This window comes from Penicillium argentinense (assembly GCF_028826775.1).
Source record: "Penicillium argentinense strain IBT 30761 chromosome Unknown utg000004l_segment0_segment0, whole genome shotgun sequence".
Classification (NCBI taxonomy): Eukaryota; Fungi; Ascomycota; class Eurotiomycetes; order Eurotiales; family Aspergillaceae; genus Penicillium; species Penicillium argentinense.
The window spans coordinates 2,047,177-2,060,992 of record NW_026622663.1 but is presented as its reverse complement, the minus strand read 5'-3'; the positions used below and the strand labels follow the sequence as shown (position 1 = coordinate 2,060,992).

Sequence of the window (13,816 nt, the reverse complement as noted above, 5' to 3'; positions counted from 1 at the left end):
TCATCAAAAGTGAAACTGTCACCATACATTATTATTGTCGGCCCACTGACCGAGCCGTGGCGATCCTGGTGATGTACTGCATCTACTGTATGATTGAACGTGACACAATGTCTATTACTTACAAAAGACCTAGTCAGCTTGAGTACGTTTGACGTTATACTTAACCCGGCAGCTCATTTCATGCCTACGCAGGGTATTGACTTCGACGATACCAGGTATTGCCCTAATATTGACTGTGTAGTCTTTGCCACTTACCTTTCGGGGCCATCTTAGGGGCTTTTTAGGGCCAGACTAGGCTGTCGTCCGTAGTGTAAACATCTTCATGTCTCCACCCGACTCAGAATACATCGAGCACGTGTGCCAGCGACTGGCCGATGATGCAAGTGGGTACGCTGAGTCAGCCGATAGCTGCAGCTGGAATGCTGGGGACCCGCCGAGACGGGACCAATCAGCGCCGCCAGCTAACAGAGATGGTCGAGTCGGCTGGTCCTCCCGCCGCGATGAGATATGAAACGGGCACTACCACAAGGAACACTCGTACAGATGCTAGTGCAAGGAAGCTTTCTTATTATCCAAAGGTACTGCAGTCCGCCCGGAGCCACCGTGGTGCCCGTAACAATACGCCGTATTGCGGTTGCACTCAACCGCGGATGGGTCCAGCCTAGCCGTTCTCGGGCGGCCGATAAGCGTCACGCCTCCAACGCCTGCACCTTCTCTTCCTCCGAACACCTCTGGACGTGGGATTGATCTTGTCCACCGCCTCGTCCCCCTCCTGCCCAGCATGAGGTAAGTCGCCATCCATTCCCACACCCTGTGCATTCCCCGGGGCGCTCACCCGCATGCCCCAGTCCAGCTAGAGCTAACCGGCCGGGTCTGGCCCGTCTCTCAGGTTCGGTGAATACCTCCACTCCTCCATGATCAAGGAGTACCATCCGTTCTACATAGCCTACGACGAGCTGAAGAAGAGTCTCAAGACCGACTACGTGACGCCGCCGACTCCCGAAAACACCAAACCCGCCCGCCGCGAATGGACCGAGGACGACGAGAAGGCTTTCGTCACTTTGCTTGAGACCGAGCTGGAGAAGGTCTTCAACTACCAGAAGCGAAAGAGTGAGGAGATTGTTGAGCGCATTAAGGAGAGTGAGGCCGAGGTCACCGATGTGATTTCTCGTTTGGAGCGCGCGACGGGCAATCGCCGTGAGAGCGTGTCTTTTCCCCCGCCCACCGATGACGATTTCCTGCTGCTCGAACAAACCCTCAGTGATATCATTGCCGATGTCCACGACCTCGCCAAATTTACACAGCTCAACTATACGGGCTTTCAGAAGATTATCAAGAAGCATGATGTGAGTTTTTGCATTAATTGGGGAACTCTCAGCTGTTTGATGATTAACTAATCTTCAAATCCAGAAACAAACCCAATGGTATCTGAAGCCCGTCTTCGCGGCTCGCTTAAACGCAAAGCCCTTTTTCAAGGACAATTACGATGCTTTTGTCGTCAAGCTCTCCAAGCTCTACGACCTGGTCCGCACCAAGGGTAACCCGGTCAAGGGCGATTCCTCCGCCGGCGGAACCCAGCAGAACTTTGTTCGCCAAACCACAAAGTACTGGGTCCACCGCGACAACATCACCGAGCTGAAGCTGGTCATTCTCAAGCACCTGCCCGTGCTGGTCTTCAATGCCAGCAAGGAGTTCGAGGAGAAGGACACGGCCATCTCCTCCATCTACTATGACAACCCCGATACCTGGGAGCTGTACCAGGGTCGTCTGAAGAAGACCGAGGGCGCCGAGGCCATCCGTCTGCGTTGGTATGGAGGCATGGAGAGCGACCAGATCTTCGTCGAGCGCAAAACGCACCGGGAGGACTGGACTGGTGAGAAGTCGGTGAAAGCCCGGTTCTCCCTGAAGGAGAAGAATGTCAATGCGTTCTTGGATGGCCGCATGACCGTCGAGCAGGTCTTTGACAAGATGCGCAAGGAGGGCAAGAAGAGCCTCGAGGAGATCAATGATCTGGAACAGTTGGCGCGGGAGATTCAGTACCGGGTTATCACTCGCCGTCTCGTCCCCGTCACTCGTACCTTCTACCACAGAACTGCCTTCCAACTGCCTGGCGATGCTCGCGTGCGTATCTCCCTGGATACTGAGCTGACCATGGTGCGAGAGGACAATCTGGATGGCCGCCGACGGGCCGGCAACAACTGGCGCCGGATGGACATCGGAGTCGACTTTCCCTTTTCTCAGCTTCCTCCCGAGGATATCGACCGCTTCCCTTACGCCGTGCTGGAAGTCAAGTTGCAGACACAGGCCGGCCAGGAGCCGCCTCAATGGATCCGTGACTTGACTGCCAGTCACCTGGTGGAAGCCGTACCGAAATTTAGTAAATTCATCCACGGCACCGCCACCCTCTTCCCAACCCGCATCAACTTGCTCCCTTTCTGGTACCCTCAAATGGACGTCGACATCCGCAAGCCCGTCTCCCAACACTACGGCATCCGTCGTCCCATCGCCAGCACCTCCGTCTCCGCCAACGACGAAGAAGACTCAGACGACGACGACTCACCGCAAACCGAACAAAGCCACGAAAACGGCTTCGCCAACCACCTTGGCGATGACAGCCGCCTCTTCACCGAAACCAACGGCAACGAACTCGACATCGAAGAGCGCATCGCCGCCCAACCCCTCCCCGGCGACGAAGACTACCCCCTCTACGACTCCGACGACGAATATATGTACGGCTCGTACTTCTCCGACGAACTCGAAGAAGCCCGGCACATCGGCGGCCTCTACTATGCCAACCAACTGGCAAAGCATTACCTGAAAGTAACCGGCTCCCTCCTGGCCGCTGGCTTCTGGGCCGTAATCCCACGTCCCCGCGCAACGGAAATGCCACCCCCTGAACAACGTGGCATCCAAGTCCTGGGCCCACATCAACGCTCGTTCAAGCGCTTCCAAGCACCACCCGGCAAAAGAATCTTTGTCCCCGTTCGCGTCGAACCAAAGGTGTATTTCGCCGCGGAACGGACATTCCTCTCCTGGCTCGAGTTCTCCATCATCCTCGGCGGTATCGCCGCGACTCTACTGAACTTTGGCGTTGATACCGTTGCCATTGCATCGTCGTGGGCATTTACGGTGCTAGCGGCTGGTGCGCTGGTGTACAGTCTTTTCCTGTATATCTGGCGTGTGGATAAGATTCGGAAGAGACGTGATGTTAAACGGGTTTATTATGAGAAGTGGGGGCCCACAATTGTTTCGGTTGGTCTTGTTGTTGTTGTGCTGGTTAATTTTGGGATGAGGATTCACGCTGGTGGGTTTATGGCTGGAAAACCGGGTGTACCTTTGCCGGTTCCTGGGAATGGGACGAGGCATGGGGAGTTGTAGAGTGATTTACATGCCATAAATTGGGCTGTGGCTTGTCATGATTGTATTGTCATATTTCAAAATTTGGATATACTTCCAGGGTTGACTGGCTGCCCTTGGATATGTGTTAGCTGTTGGCTTGCATAACTGTGATGTCTAGCATTTCGATGTTTCGTTTTACATGTATCTAGGTGCTGGGGTGTTGGATAGTTGTTTGAATATATTGTGTTGATGGTACCAGTCGGGTCTACTTTTCCCTGCCATTATGAAAATGCACTTGAAAGTTGCAACATTACTAGAGATGAGTCGAGAAAGGCGAGGAAAGAGTGAAGTAGTGAGAAGTGAGAAACGAGAGTTGAAAGTGAGTGAGGGATATGTGGAAGAATACATTGACTTGGTGATGCTGATATAAGATACAACGTGGAAAATCCGAGGTCTACTGAACACCCGTTGAGACTGACGGAATTCCGCCAATTTCTCCTCAGCATCTTGAATATTTCGCTCATGCACCCATTCGTCATAATCTGATCCTGCATTGATCCTGCGGTGTTTTGCAAGTTGTCAAAATGCTGCGCCACTTCAGACTTGTGCGGACTCAACGACCTCGCATTTGGTCGAGGCGAAGACTCTCGATAACTCGGATTTGAATGGGATACCTTGGAGGATGGACGGTCGTTGAGGGAGAAGCCGGGAGGGTGTTCGAGCTCCCAGGTATATCGGGACCTATCGGACGGCTTCTTGTTGATAGAGCGTACTGCTGAGTTGAGGTGTTGTGTCACCTCTAAGTCGGGTTTAGCTCATGATGGATGGGTGCAGCGGAATAATGCTGATCCAGACGTATTTACTTCCTAGCTCTGTGAACAACATCAATACACCACACAGATGCCGTGATTTCGTCCTCCACAAGCCGCGCAAATCCCTACGCCCGAGACCATCCTCAGCACCACGTGGCCGCCACCGTGCATATGTTTCCTGGCAGTGGCTGGTACAATCTCCATTCAAATTTCTCTCACACTACACTCAGTCTTCCTCAAATCATCTCACACGGCGTTCCTACAACTTCATCGTCCGTATGACGCTAATACCTCAGCTGCGACTCGCCCTATTCACTATCAGATCCTCGCGTAGCATGTTCCCTCGCCTTGAGAGCTCGAACTGAGCACACCGAGACCAACAAAGTCCAAATGGGAAAGAGGCGAAGGGAATTGCGATACGTTCCTCTACCCAGATCGAGAGTCCGCCTTTCCTTGTACCGCAATGGCGGGATCTGGAGCTAAGCTTTGCCGAACAGTCGGTTTTCGTGGTATCAAGAATGGAAGTGCTGGCTTGGACGCTACCCTGCAGAGCGAGTATTGCTCTTTTTCACCAGACTATGATCTGTGAGATTTCATCGAGAAGTGAACGAAGACATCGCCACTATCAATACGCTGTACGGTATGTCTTGCAGTCCTTTTTTTTGCATTACTCTTACGTCTCGCTCATACCCTGCTCCTAGTACCTTATTGGACATATGCTAACATTGCTCTCGCTTTTTAGCAAGACTCCAGAAGGAAGGCGAACTACGAAGATGAGCATACGCTAATAAACCGTTCGTGAAAATCCGGGGCAGGATTCGCAAATACAGTCAATTCATGCATCTGGGATCCTTGTGACAGTCACATTTCTCGCCAGATGCCCCTCTCTGATGCTCTGCGAAAGACGCATGCACAATACTTTCATGCAGAGTGTTAGGCTCAAGATCAAGCCCGCTATGGCTTTCTTGGGAATGAATTCCGGCTCTTCGGAGCCATTTAATTTCCTCGTTGCGGCGTATGGCTTTCGTTGGTGAGGACAAAGAGTCCCGAGGCGCGCCATCCGCTGGTGATAGTAATCAACCAGATGCAGAGTGGGGTGCGCCTGTTTTCAATGTTGAGGGTTTAAAATTCTTCAAACAGAGGATGACCCTGGAACTGGTGGGAGGGAAGAAATTATGGCATGGCTTGGGGTTTCTTTCTGGCAAAGCCGGAACATTCTCCTTCATTGTCAACTGTAAACGGCTGACGGTCGGCCCGTTGCAAGCTGATCAAGATCTGGAAGCGGTTGGCGTGCTGGTTGACAATAAGTTGCGGAAGAAGCATTGTGTCCACCACTTGCATGGCACTGCTGGAGGACGAGGTATACTCAACAAAGTCGGGGACCACATTCCAAAGTCCAGCTTAGGGGCGTGCTGTGAAGGCACTGGGAGAAGATTCACGCCGAAGCTAATTGATTGTGGGTTGCTGCCAACAGACAGCCCCGGTTTTTTGAATGACGAGCTGTTGAGATTGAGGAACGTTACTTTTAAGTGGCACAGGACTTTGAGATCTGGACGTGAAGAATATGTCGACTCAGGTCCCCGGACATGTTCGAACCCCCTCTGACGGATGGTATTCCGTTCAAAGTCGTCGGAATGGAAAACGCCCACTACACCAAGAACTGGGGTTCTGCCCATAAAATCATGAAAAATACGTCGGCATTATCACCCAAATATCACATGAGGGTTCCAGAGTATTAGCTAGACAGATTATTGGCTAGACATGTTCCGAGTCTGGTTCTACCCACGGCGACGAAAACAGCCAGGCAATCTATTGATGCGCGTGCAAGGACCACGCAACGGCTACTCGGCAACCTGAGCAACAAATGCCAAAAATATCCCCGTCAATTGACTACCCAGACAACTCGGCTATACATGGCTGGCTACAGCTTATCGACACTATGGGCGCAGCCCAGAAATGGACATAGGACTTATGATGTCGGCCTCACAAGATAGGCAATCGATAGTTCATTTTCTAGCAGGTCTTTGTCGTCTGGGTACATTGCAGTCGACCACGCAGGTCATTGCAGAGGACGGCGCATCCGTGGATGATGGGTCGGTTCGAGTTCTCGAGGAGTAAATGTTCTCCCTTCATCTGCTACGAATGCGAACGACCACGAGTTGATGAGTAAGTACTGCTCGAATTCTGCGAAGTCACTGCAGCCAGGAGGAATACCCTGTCACGAATGGCTCCGCACATACGATACCACGGTCTATGCCACTCACGCTATGACTAGAGTATCTTGCTATAACCTCTGGTATCGGAAAGACGGATATTGCGGCAGTCCTGGCCAACGTTGCTGTCGGACACGGGGAAATCAACAAATTTGTGGCCATGCACGGTTCGGAACCCCTGCACGCATCGATTCTCGGCAGAATAGTGAATGCGAGCAGGCTGATGAGAAGCAACGATGGCAGGGTGGAGTTGGAGGGTAAGTAAAAAAGCACCAATCCAATCCGCTGAGTCTCGTGCGCTTTCTCTATATATATCTTGCGTGACATGGAAACATCACGGGCCCACCAATGGGCGTAGTGCACACAGAAGATGAGGCTGAAAACGAAGCGAGTCAGCCCCAGACAATACGTGTGATAAGTCTAAATGTATCTCACATATTTGATACCAGAGGATAAGTGACATGTGATGTTGCATGATACGGTCATGGCTGTTTTTCTTCGTGTTGTGACAATCCTGGAGGTCGCATCACGGGGACTCGTCGTGATGCATCGCCTCAATAAAGCACCCGGAGTCACCAGGGTCTTTTGTTCAATCTACCACGAAGTTGGCGATTCGACTTTTCTCCAGCGGTCGTATCGCGAGTTATACGGCACAGACCATAATTTTTGAATAGTATATCGCGAGTGGGCACACAAAATCAAGCAGATTTCTTCAATCCCAACCATAATGTAGATTCCAGCACTTCATCAACCATGACGGTAAAACTCCAAAAAAAAGGACTGTCCGAAAAAGGACAGGGGATACAAAAAAGATCTCTCCCTCGGGGAATCGAACCCCGGTCTCCCGCGCTTATCGGTTTTAATGACAAGCGGAAATCATGACCACTAGACCAAGGAAGATGTGATAGCCGAGTTACCGCTCGACCACTTGGTGCTGAAGCTTAGTAACTGATTTTTACTTTGTGTAAATATATACTATCCTTAGGAACTTGCCCCACTAACAGCCCGCCCTACTAAGTATATATACATCGGGGTCGTAATGAACTACCGAGTGGTCGAGCCGCCACAGCTTCTGGCAGTTCACAATGTTGTCTACATTTATTGAGTGTCTCACCAGGTAACTTTTTATCTTACATGCGGCTAACTAGGACACAGTATCGGTGATTGTCAATATATATATTGTAACCTCGAGGGAAACATTGCAGGCCTATGATAGCGCAGATGGTGCTTAGAACAGAGCCCTCTGGTTTACTAGCGGGCGCAAAGGAACAGCGAGAGTGTCAGCTTAAGAGCATAGAGTGCACCTGGGTGGTTCAAATACCCAAAAGCATGTCGTTTCGGATCATGCCTAATTGATTAGGTCAACGGGTTATACACAGTGTACCTAGGGGTAGAGAGCAAGGGTTTCACTCTTTTTTGAATCATGCTGTGATAAAAAAGCGGCGTGAGTCCTGTCCCTTAATTTTGAGCTAAGTCACATGGTCAGCAAACACCAGGCGGGGATCTGCCGCACTATTTGGGATAGTGAAGTTCTGCCCGCCATCTCTCACTTCTCCCCTCTTCCGTCTCCATCTACCTTCCCAACATTATCCATCCAACCTATCAGCATTCTATCGACATTTCCATTCAACCGCAAACTACCTGAGCAAGCATGCAGATCTTCACCGACCTTTATCAAGGGATTCGACGCCCCCGTGGTCACCCCAGGCCCAAGCTCGACCAGCCAGACTCCCCCGAACGGTCTATGCCCGCGACGTCTGCGAAGCTCCTTGGCGAACTTGAAAACCCCAAAGATACCCCACCTCTCCAGAAAATGACTGCTCATCTCGAAGCAGACCAAAGAAGAGATCGTCCTGCCAGTGACTCAGGTCCCGTCACCGACGACTCTTGCATTTGGAGTGAGTGTATTGATTCAGGAAGCAATCATCGTCTCAAAGACATGGTTTCTGTTGCCAAGGACCTAGGCTATTGGGGTGAGTGGACCGATGCAAATCTACCCACCACTGAAGCGGAAGGAACTACTCACCCCGAAGCAGATCCACGAAGCGACCAACCTGCTAAAGACACGGCTGCCCCTCAAAAGAATACAAATCCCGCCGCCAACGAGCCTAGCTACTGGAGTGAATGGACCAATTTAACCATGTCCATCATTGAAACGGACGCAACTGCTCATGCCGATCCAGGTAATGATCATCCTGCCAACGAACCGATTCAAGCTCCCACTGACACTGGCGACTACATTGTGCACCCCGTTCTTGATTCCCCCCGTGATCGATTCCCAAATTATCTGGCATCTCCACCGCAAAACCTTCGAGATGGCTCGCCCTTTTCGTTCCCAGAGGTTTGCCATGAGGCTCGCTTCGATGAATCGCTGTCGCCTGCGGATTATCCATGGGAACTCACTAACGAAAGAATGCGAAATAACCTACTCAAACGTTACGTCGAGGCATTGAACACTAAGGGGAAGAGTCTTTTGGACAAGAACAAAGCGCTGGAGAAGCATAACGCCGATCTCAGAAAGAAAATTCGTGAGATCACGGGAGAGGAAGTCAGCCCAGTCGCCATGCCCCCACCTAATGACTCCTCTAGCCAGCTCCGTCCTGATGGCGAATACATTTCCGCCCAAAGTCAATTCGAAAGACCGGGAGAGGCTGGATACACGGCCTCGTTGAATAGGACCGAGAAAGAACGAGATGAGAAATATGCATGGCTTGAGAATCTCTTGCAGGGCATCGAGAGCGGAAATGAACTTCCTGGGTTCCCGGACAAGTGGTCTAAAAACTTCCGAAGAAAGCTCGCAAAAGGCAACTTGCCTTAAGAGTATGCGCGGCATGGGTTGATGGAATGAGCCTAGTGGTAGCTTACGGTGACTCTATTATGATTTCCGACTCGCTATCTTGATCGGTGAATTTGATTGTGGCGTCACTGGCAGTACCGAGTATTTCAATTGCTACATTTGTGATCTGCCTGGATTATCGCTGACGAGGTGCCTTTATTTGTTTTGCGGAAGCTCAAGGGACATGGCATGGTCAAGTGTCAATTCCTTTGGAGAGTTTATGGGAGCTGTAGTGGTCTGGTCAGGTTGTTCTTCTTCGCACGTGCAGATAACTGCTACGACTACCAATTTATGCAGCTCTCGCTGTTACTGATTTGATTTCTCCATGAGTTAAGGCCCAGTGAAAGAAATTTCAAGTTTCTGACTTTTGAAAAAAGGGAGGGAGATAGGTCGATATAGATCGATTTACTGCCGAGGTGCGGATCGGAGAGGGGAGCACCTTCTCTACGTGGACAATAGACTCTTTACTTGGATATTTAAATACTACTGTCCAACACGACCTTGGTTTTGTTGTGAACGGGGTATTGATTCCTAGAGATTTGCCATCACAACTAAGAATGAAGATTTAAGAATCGAGCCCTTCAAGAGGGTAAAGTGCAAAGGGCAGATTCCATTCACAAACGTTCAGCTCCGTGGGTAAAAATCAGTATCCAGGTCAATGTGCCAAAAAAAAAAAAAATAATAATCCAAAATATTGCCAAACCATCAGAAAACACCAAACCCTGGAGGGGCTTCAGTTCTTATCACTGTCATCCACCTTCTCATCATCAAAGTCTTCCTCCTCATCATCAGAATCAGGAGCGAAGTTGCTGTAGTGCGAGAAGAGATGGTTAAGCAAAAAGACAGGACGGCGGCACATAATCGCAGAGCAGAAGCAGGGGGTATTCCGGATTCTCTCGCAGACGTTGGCAAAGATCACCGCAACCACGATGTCTACCATACGCTCCCACTCCGGGCGAAGCGGGTGGCCCTTGGGAATACGCTTGATCCTTTCGGCGCTGCTGGGGTTGAAGACGGTCCAGACCTGGTGCTGGCGGAGGATGATTTCGATGCCGGTGAACCAGGCTGTGAAGTTCTCACGGCCACGGAGGGGAGCGAGGCGCAGATCGATATTCCGGTGGGTGGTGTCGGCGTTGTGGAAGGCTTCGACGGCGGCGGTGCTCTTAGCGATGTCAATCACATACGCGTAATCGACCTCGTACTCTTCAGAGTCGTAAATCAGGCTGTCATCGTCGTTGTCCTCGTAGCCAGAAACGTCCGAGTCGTCGTCGTCCCGGGGAGCATGGTGGCCGTTAGGGCCAGCTTCGGACTCGTCAATCCACTGAATTTCGCCTGTAAAGATGTTGGCCCTGAATAACTTACCATCCGGGTGAGAGGCATCATGGCCGTTGGACGCAGAAGGGCCGTGACCGTTAGCAGCAGAGGCGCTGTGACCGTTGGCAGCAGAATCACTGTTCTGCCCTCCGGCCTTCTTCTTGCGTAGCCAAACAGGCGGCATGGTGGGCGAATTTGGTAACGGAGAAGCTTGGTGGTGCGTTTACGAAACGAGAAATGCAGATTTGGGTAGCGAGAGGAGGGTTGAGAAGGGGAGATTCTCGAGCAGGGGATGGGAGGACGTTGTCGAGGGGAGGGAGAGCAGTGCGGCGGAGACGAACTCACTTCGCACTTTATACTCTCACTTGGCCACTGCACTACTCGACATGTGCCACGCTTAGGCAGCACATTGCAAACGCACCCACGAACAGAACGATTCCTGCCTGGTGCCTATTTTCATTTCACAGTTGAGATGGTTCAGATATGCCTCACAATCCGCGGTCCTGATACCCTACGCCGTGAAAGCATTTGAAACAATCTGAATCTGTTTAACCAAGTTAAAGGTGTATGCATTAACAAAGAATATGTACAGCTTTCCCTCTTTGTACAACAATATCCAATGTTTAAGACACCTAGGGGTTGAAGTCTACCACCGGAACGATTGTATCATCAAGACTCACTGCATTTGGGTTCTTCTCGCCAACACCCGAATAACGATTGATCCAGCCAAGCACCTGCTGATGCCATACCAGACTGTTCTCCTGATTTACGACCCTGTGAGACCACAAAATTAGTCGCAGACTCTACTCAGCTTTGCAATGCGAAACTCACCAGTGATTCTCGTCAGGGAAGTTTAAGAACCGACTCGGAACACCTCTTTCCTGCAAAACATTGAAGAGAGCAAGACCATCTGACACAGGCAGACGATAGTCCTTGGAGCTATGAATGAGCAGCATAGGTGTATCGAACTGCAGGATATGCTCAGGAGCAGACGGGTCCCAGCGACGATAATTGTCTCGGTTGGCCCAGAAAGTGCCATTGAACTGAACGATGTTTTAGCAGTGATAGAGCAAGACGAGGAAACGGGAGGCATACATCATGCTCGATGAACCAGAGCTCATCAGTCGAGATCTTTGAATCTGCAACAAAGGTACCGTCGTGACTGACAAGTGCTTTGAACTTGCGACCCAGGGGATTTCCTTGGATCCAGTTCACCATAAAGCCGCCGTAGCTGGCTCCCGCAGCAACACCGTTGTCGGTGTCGATGAAGTCGAAAGTGTCGCGCACATACTCCCAGCCCTTGACTAGGTCGTCGTAGGGGTAGCTCCCTGCAGAATGAGGTCAGGCTTGATGATCATAGGCAACGGGGATCTCACTCACCCCAGTTATTTTGAATCGCATCCGTCAGCTTGTCACCGAATCCTGTGCTGCCTGTTGGGTTGGGAGCCACGACAACATAGCCCTGGTCAGCCCAGACCTTGTAATTCCATCTTGTACTCCAGGAATCGGCCCAGGAACCTTGGGGCCCACCGTGGATGTAGTAGAGCAGGGGGTAGCTCTTGGACTTGTCGAAACCAGTGGGATAGATGATCCAAGCGTGGATCTACACACGTTAGCATTTAGTAAGAGGATTTCCTAGCAGGGAGAGAGTATACTTACATCAGTCCAGTTTCCCTCATAATAGAACTCGTCAAAGTCCTTCGAGCTTAGTCCCTTAAGACCGGGATCGACTTCATTCGCGGAGAGTAGAGTGCCAGTGACGCCCTTCTTCGGACTAGCGGTATACAACGTCCAGCTGGTCCAGATCGCCGATCCAGTCACGAGGAACTCGCCACTCGGGGAGGCTATAGAACGCCGTCGCGGAGCCACTATCGGTAAAGTTGCTGGGCTTGTAGTCATCTTCAGCATCAACAGGAAGAGTGAACAGTCTCTCACGTCCGAGGTCCTCAGTGGCCAAAACTAAGGTCTCACCATCGGCCGTCCACTTGATAGTATCAGGAGAGCGGTCCCAGTCTTTCGCGAGAGTTGAGATGGTCTTGTCAGAGCCAATCTTGTAGACGTAAACAGTTCGTCGGTCAGCTTCATAGGAGATATCGGTCATTTGGAGGTACGCGATATGCTTGCTATCGGGAGAGAAAACAGGGCTGCTGGAGTCTCCCTTGACGCCCTCCGGCGTGCCTGGGCTACCCGGACCATTGATCGCCTCGGCTTCCTTAGAGCCATCATGAGGAACGAGGTAGATATAGGACGCAGTATTGTTCGCTCGGGGTAGCTCGGGGGCCTTGCTCTTGAATGCGGCCCATTTGCCGTTCGGCGAGATGTCGTAGTCGCTCGAGCCGCCGAATGGGGGATAGGGCGATTCGAGGTTCTTGATGTTTGACACTAGGTTCTTCAGAGGACCAGCAAGGGCGTAGCGCTTGGCTGCCTTCTTCTTGAGCGTTCCTGAGAAGACGGCGTTGAAGGTGGTTGGGAGCCAGGAGTCCCAGTGCCGGGCGTAGATGCTGTCGTAGATGCGAGCTGAACTCAGAGGGGTGGAAACGAGTTCTTCGTTGTATGCTGTGCCATTGCCGTATGACTGGGCATATACGAGGAATTTGATATCGCCAGACTTGGTCACCGCAGGCTTGAGACCCGAGAAAGGTGCAGCCAGGGAGGCGGCTTTATACCGACTTGGAGGCATTAGGGTATACGTTTGAAGTACGAGGGGTAGGAATACTTACGAGTTGGCAAAGTTGTTTGCGTCCGCAATCCAAAGCTCGACGCCACCAGGAATATCGGCGTTGGTGCTGTTGATATAGAGGAGCCCAGAATCACTCGAGCCCAGCCAGGTCAACTCAGACACATTGCTATCGTTGGTGAGCTGGGCGGTCTCTCCACTCCTGATATCGATCAGACTCCACCAGGACGAGGAGGAGTGGGTGTCGAATGAGTACTGAGAAGTGGAGAACAGCGCAACTTTCTGCGGGGCAGTCAGTTACATCACTTGATGTATATCCACTTGTTTAAAGAATGGAACAATTTGAAAGGAAAAGGCACTGGCAGACTCACACCCGAAGGATTAGGGATCGCATTACCACGACGCGGAGCAGATATCAACTGCCTATCTGGCTATCAGTATCACGGCCGAAGTCTCTACCTACAAGGTATAGGACCTTGCAGGAGGTACTAGGAGTAAACAAAAGTACTTACTCAGGTGTCAACGCAATCGCCGAACCAAGCACCGAACCCAAAGCCAGCCATTGAACAGTCCACATCGTGCCGAAGAGATACACGCAGACGCAACCATAGACAGTCGTGCAGAT

The 13,816-nt window shown here is 51.3% G+C and overlaps 4 protein-coding genes across 4 annotated transcripts; 2 read left to right on the top strand and 2 right to left on the bottom strand.

The window, feature by feature from the left end:
• Positions 1-781: 781 nt before the first annotated feature.
• vtc4 (putative vacuolar transporter chaperone (Vtc4)) lies at positions 782-3,378 on the top strand (the record flags this gene model as incomplete). Its single annotated transcript, XM_056616170.1, has 3 exons — positions 782-786; positions 890-1,346; positions 1,411-3,378. The coding sequence occupies 3 exons, from the start codon at positions 782-784 to the stop codon at positions 3,376-3,378; spliced, it is 2,430 nt and encodes an 809-aa protein (XP_056476527.1).
• Positions 3,379-8,015: 4,637 nt separating this feature from the next.
• Positions 8,016-9,182, top strand: N7532_003675 (uncharacterized protein; the record flags this gene model as incomplete). Its single annotated transcript, XM_056616169.1, has 1 exon — positions 8,016-9,182. The coding sequence occupies one exon, from the start codon at positions 8,016-8,018 to the stop codon at positions 9,180-9,182; it is 1,167 nt and encodes a 388-aa protein (XP_056476526.1).
• Positions 9,183-9,933: 751 nt separating this feature from the next.
• On the bottom strand, positions 9,934-10,698 carry N7532_003674 (uncharacterized protein; the record flags this gene model as incomplete). The annotated part of the gene is made up of 1 exon (XM_056616168.1): positions 9,934-10,698. The coding sequence occupies one exon, from the start codon at positions 10,696-10,698 to the stop codon at positions 9,934-9,936; it is 765 nt and encodes a 254-aa protein (XP_056476525.1).
• A 448-nt stretch (positions 10,699-11,146) lies between these two features.
• On the bottom strand, positions 11,147-13,768 carry dppV (dipeptidyl peptidase DppV; the record flags this gene model as incomplete). The annotated part of the gene is made up of 9 exons (XM_056616167.1): positions 11,147-11,288; positions 11,346-11,557; positions 11,610-11,842; positions 11,895-12,117; positions 12,174-12,288; positions 12,347-13,183; positions 13,235-13,473; positions 13,563-13,614; positions 13,704-13,768. 9 exons carry the CDS (start codon positions 13,766-13,768, stop codon positions 11,147-11,149), a joined length of 2,118 nt encoding a protein of 705 aa, XP_056476524.1.
• Between the last annotated feature and the right edge of the window lie 48 nt (positions 13,769-13,816).